Raw genomic sequence first — 4,985 nt, forward strand, 5'->3', positions numbered from 1 at the left:
GAGTGCAGTGGCGCAATCTTGGCTCACTGCAACCTCCACCTCCTGGGTTCCAGCAATTCTCCTGCCTCAGCCACCCAAGTAGCTGGGACTACAGACACGCACCACCATGCCCAGCTAATTTTTTGTATTTTAGTAGAGGACGGGGTTTCACCATGTTGGCCAGGATGGTCTCGATCTCTTGACCTTGTGATCTGCCCACCTCAGCCTCCCAAAGTGCTGGGATTACAGGCGTGAGCCACCACACCTCGCCTATTTCTAGTCTTAAATATTTAGGCCTCTACAAATTTAGAAGCCTTTTAAGAAGCTTGCTTTATATGGAAAATGGAGAAAAGATAGGTCTTTTAAAAAATTGCTGCTGCCTGGGAACAGTCAAAACATCTCTGTTGTAGGATTTTACAGAGTGGGTATGTTTGGTGGTAGGTTGTCCTTGGATGAGCCTGTGTAACAAGTAATAGTGCATTTACTGGAAATAAGGAGGAAGGAGAGTTGTCCAGCCACTGTGTGATAAGGCAGTCACAGAAAGAGAGATGGGTAAACACTGGAGCTTTCAGGGGAGTCTGTAGTGAGTTCCTGAGGACCTGCTGTTAGCTTGATCTCAGTCTTACTACAGGGAGGGTGAGGCAAGTACTGTTTTATTCTGGGCTAGCACACTTGTGCCAAGGTAACTGGGGTGAGGAATGTGACTGGGCAGCTGAGAGCCTAGGGACCCGAATTCCACTTATGTGGGAGCTGCCCTCTCCAACTTCCTGCCAGTCTTGATTCCTTAAACAGGCTAGAGCAGCCTGCTTACTTACTTCTTTCCCCACCCAAATCATATCCTCTGCAGCAAGAGGTTGAGAACTTCAAAAAAGTCAATATGATCAGCCGGGAGCAGTTTGATACACTGACCCCTGAGCCCCCTGTGGATCCCAACCAGGAAGTTCCTCCTGGGCCACCTCGGTTCCAGCAAGGTGAGAGGCAGACATCTGAGATCTTGACATGGGTGAGAGGGTCTGGAGCCCTTGGACTGGGGACTATCAAAGGGTGGATACCACAGGCCTTCCCCTGCTTCCTGACTCCTCTCTCTGTCTCTGCAGTTCCCACGGATGCCCTGGCCAACAAGTTGTTTGGTGCTCCTGAACCCTCCACCATCGCCCGCTCTCTACCAACCACTGTCCCAGAGTCACCAAACTACCGCAACACCAGGACCCCCCGCACTCCCCGGACACCACAGCTCAAAGATTCAAGCCAGACATCACGGTTTTACCCAGTGGTGAAAGAAGGACGGACACTGGATGCCAAGGTGGGGTGTTCCTGCCGGGCTACTCAGTCTTGGGCCAGCTTCACTGCATTCCAGTGCTTTGCTTCTCTCCCTTGCCTTGTTTGTCTAAGATAAGGAAGTGCCTAATCCTTTACCTGCTCTGTGTTCTGAGGCTGGTGGGCTCACTTAGGATTAGATGGAAACATCTGCAAAATATATTGTGTGTGGGAGTGGTGGCCCCATGTAGAAAGGCCTAAGGAGGATTGACCCAGGTATGAGTCCTTGGGCAAATCACTTCATTACCAAACCTTGATTTCTTCACCTGTAAAATAGGCATACCAGTTCCTAGCTTAACATTGTGAACATTATAAGAGAACAGATATGAGAATGCTATTGTAAAACGTGAGAGATCACACCCATGAGAATATCTTAGTCCTACAAGTGCTTGATGCTTCTCAGAATTGTAGGAGTACAGATAGTAAGTAACAAACCCTGGGCTAACCTTTGCAGATGCCTCGAAAAAGAAAGACAAGACACAGTTCAAACCCACCCTTGGAGAGCCATGTGGGCTGGGTGATGGATTCCCGCGAGCACAGGCCCCGTACTGCTTCCATCAGGTACCTGGGACAGTAGGGGAAGAGTGATCAGGCTGCCTGTGGGTTGGGTAGGCAAGCCATGAAGTTGACTGGACCAAGAAGATTGGTCTAAAAGTTAAAGGGACCCTCATCTAAGAGGGTTTCTAAAAACCAGTGTGAAAAGCTCAGCCCAGGACCTGGGAACAGGGAGGCTTTTTTCCTAAAGGAGTGGTGTGGCAGTCACATGAGATCAGATTTTCCTACATGCCGAGAGAAAATCTCTCTGAATTGGTTTCCAGGCCTGGATATCTACTTCCTACCTGTGGAAAGATAGCCAGGTAGTTGAATATACAGATTTCTGGGAGTCTCTGAGCCTACTGTGTCTTGGGAGACTACCTGAAAATTTTTTAAAATTAAAAAAAAATACATATTTATTGGCTCTACCTGTAACTACTGACTCTGCTTCTTGGGGTAAGGCTCACACTCTTTTTTATTTATTTCAGTAAGATGGCCCCAGTGTGTGTTCCCTGTTCCCCAAAGCAATGTTTGAGAGCCACCAACTTATGCCCTCTGCTTCCTGCAGAGCTGGCACAGACTGTGAATAGGCATGCTTTTGAAAAAAATATACAGTTGGTCTTTAAACAACAAAGGGGCTGGAGTGTCCACCCCACATGCAGTCAAAAGTCCATGTATAGCTTTTGACTCTCCAAAAGCCTATTGTTAAACAGAAGCTTTACCAATAACATACAGTCAGCACATATTTTGCATATTGTATGTATTACATACTATCTTATTACGATAAAGTAAGCTAAAGAAAAAACGTTCCTAAGATCACAAAGAAGGGAACAACAGACACTAGGGTCTACTTGAGGGTGAGGGGAGGGAGGAGAGTGAGGTATAATTTACCTACCTACCAGACCTGCATAAATACCTCTGAATGTAAAATAAAAGTTAAAATTGTAAGAGAAAATATTTACTGTTCAATAAGTGGAAGTGGAATCATCATCAAGATGTTCATCCTTGTGGTCTTCACGTTGAGCAGGCTGAGAAGGAGGTATTGATGTTGCTGTCTTAAGAGTGGCAAAGGTGGAATTAATCTGCGTATAAGTGGACCCATGCCTGTGGGTTGGGTGGGCAAGCCATGCATGGATCCATGCATTTCAAACCCATGTTGTTCAAGGGTTCACTGTAGTTGCATTGACCCAAATGGCTCATTAAAGAAGGTTAAATGCTTAAAGTTAATAAATGACTAAAACTTGAGTTTTATCATTGGACAAGTTTCTGCCATTAAATAGTCTTATGACCCTGGATGAGTTTCCCAATCTCTGTAAGCCTCAGTACCTCTTTGTAAAGCCTTTTTGAGAGTTGTTGATGCAGAGTTAATCAGACCCATGGATATAAGTTAAAGGCCCAGTACGGTAACTGAGCCTCCTTGTTTGATGCCCTGTGAGAGGGTGGATCTTGGCTGACAGAAAGGATCAGAGGGACCCCTCCTAACCTTATGGTGGGGCTGCTGTGGGGAACCTGGTGACAGTATCTTTTGTGGTTTCTGTAGCTCCAGCCCCTCAGAAGGGACACCTACAGTTGGCAGCTATGGCTGTACTCCCCAGTCATTGCCCAAGTTCCAGCATCCTTCCCATGAACTGCTCAAGGAAAATGGCTTCACACAACACGTCTACCATAAGTATCGTAGGCGCTGCCTTAATGGTAAGAAGTGCGGGGGCAGGGGATGAGCCTCTGGGGCCCTTATTTAGACCCAGACTGTAAGAGTTGGGGGTGGGGAGAATAGGTGACTCTTATCTGACTTCAGAGCAAAATAAGACATGACGTTATAGCAAGAAGGATTGAAGTTAGACTCGGGTAAGGTCGTTTTAAAATGTAGGAAGCTAGGGGAATATGGCACTCAACAACATTCCTGTTCCTTGATCTTCCTCTATTGATATTAAAGTTGTCAATTAAGTATTTCTGTATCTCTGGCACGATTACTGACCCAGCTATTGTCAGGTCTAGTCCACTGTCAATCACAAAAGGGTATGTAAGCAGTGACATATGCTCTCCAGAAGAAAGGTTACCAAACAGTGGCTTGTGAACCAAATCCAGCCAGTAGTCTGTTTTTGTAGCTTTGGAGCTAAGGACAGTTTTCACATTTTTAAGAAGTTGTAAGAAAAGAAAGATTAGTGACAGAGACTATATGAAATATTTGTTCTCTGGGCCTTTACAGAAGTAGCTTGCTGATCCCCCGCTATGGAAGATAGTGTAAGGAAAGAGCCTGTCTAGATGCTCGCGTCTGTCTTCCCCTCTTTTAGTATTCTGATAGGTTGGCTGTAAAGATACACAAAACCAATCTAACTAGTCACCTGTAGTTATTAACTCGTCTATCCCCCTTCATTCAACAAAACATGGCTGCTAAATTCTTGGTTCATCCACTTCACTTCTCTCTTTCTTACTCTGTCTATGTGTAATAACAGCTTTATTGGTATATAATTTATGTATGATGCAATATGCCGATTTAAAGTATACAGTGTAATAGCTATACATAAATTCTTATAGTTGTGTGCCCATCACCAGAATCAATTTTAGAACATTTTCATTATCCTAAAAAGAAATGCTAAGCCCCTTACCAGTCATACTCATTATACATGCAAACTACTCCCTACCTCCCAAATCCTCCCAGCCCTATGAAACTACTAACCTACTTTCTGCTTCTAAGGATTTGCCTATTCTGGAAGTTTCACATAAATGAAATTATGTTGTAGGTAGTCCTTTGTTACCGGCCTCTTTCCCTTAGTATATTTTGTATACTAACAAATACAACAAGGTTTATGTTGTAGCATGCATCAGTACTTTATTCCTCTTATTGCCAAATCATATTCCATTGTGTGGATGTATCACATTTTGTGTATCCATTCATCAGTTGATTGCTGTTTGGGTTGTTTCTACTTTTTATCTATCATGAATAATGCTACTGAGCATATTCACATATAGGTTTCCTGTAGATGTTGCTTTTCCTTTATTTTGGGTGCAAGAGTAGCATTGTTGGGACATGTGGTAACCATGTGACAAAATTCAAGACTGTTTTCCAAAGTGGAGGTACCATTTTATATTTCTTTTTTTTTTTTTTTTTTTTTTTTTTTTTTTTTTTTTTTTTTTTTTTTTTTTTTTTTTTTTTT

General features: G+C 43.7%; 1 protein-coding gene across 6 annotated transcripts in view; it reads left to right on the top strand.

Annotated features, from left to right (window-relative positions):
• The window catches only part of LARP1 (La ribonucleoprotein 1, translational regulator), a 147,445-nt gene that overhangs the window by 134,542 nt on the left and 7,918 nt on the right, over positions 1 to 4,985 (top strand). For all 6 annotated transcript variants that reach the window (XM_017540542.2, XM_017540541.1, XM_017540543.1 and 3 more), the window contains 4 exons: positions 827 to 950; positions 1,077 to 1,282; positions 1,751 to 1,857; positions 3,371 to 3,522. In XM_017540542.2, the coding sequence (XP_017396031.2) occupies positions 827 to 950; positions 1,077 to 1,282; positions 1,751 to 1,857; positions 3,371 to 3,522 (589 nt within the window). The remainder of the gene's footprint in view (positions 1 to 826; positions 951 to 1,076; positions 1,283 to 1,750; positions 1,858 to 3,370; positions 3,523 to 4,985) is intronic.

The sequence above is a fragment of the Cebus imitator genome, unplaced genomic scaffold, assembly GCF_001604975.1.
Source record: "Cebus imitator isolate Cc_AM_T3 unplaced genomic scaffold, Cebus_imitator-1.0 Scaffold126, whole genome shotgun sequence".
NCBI lineage: Eukaryota > Metazoa > Chordata > Mammalia > Primates > Cebidae > Cebus > Cebus imitator.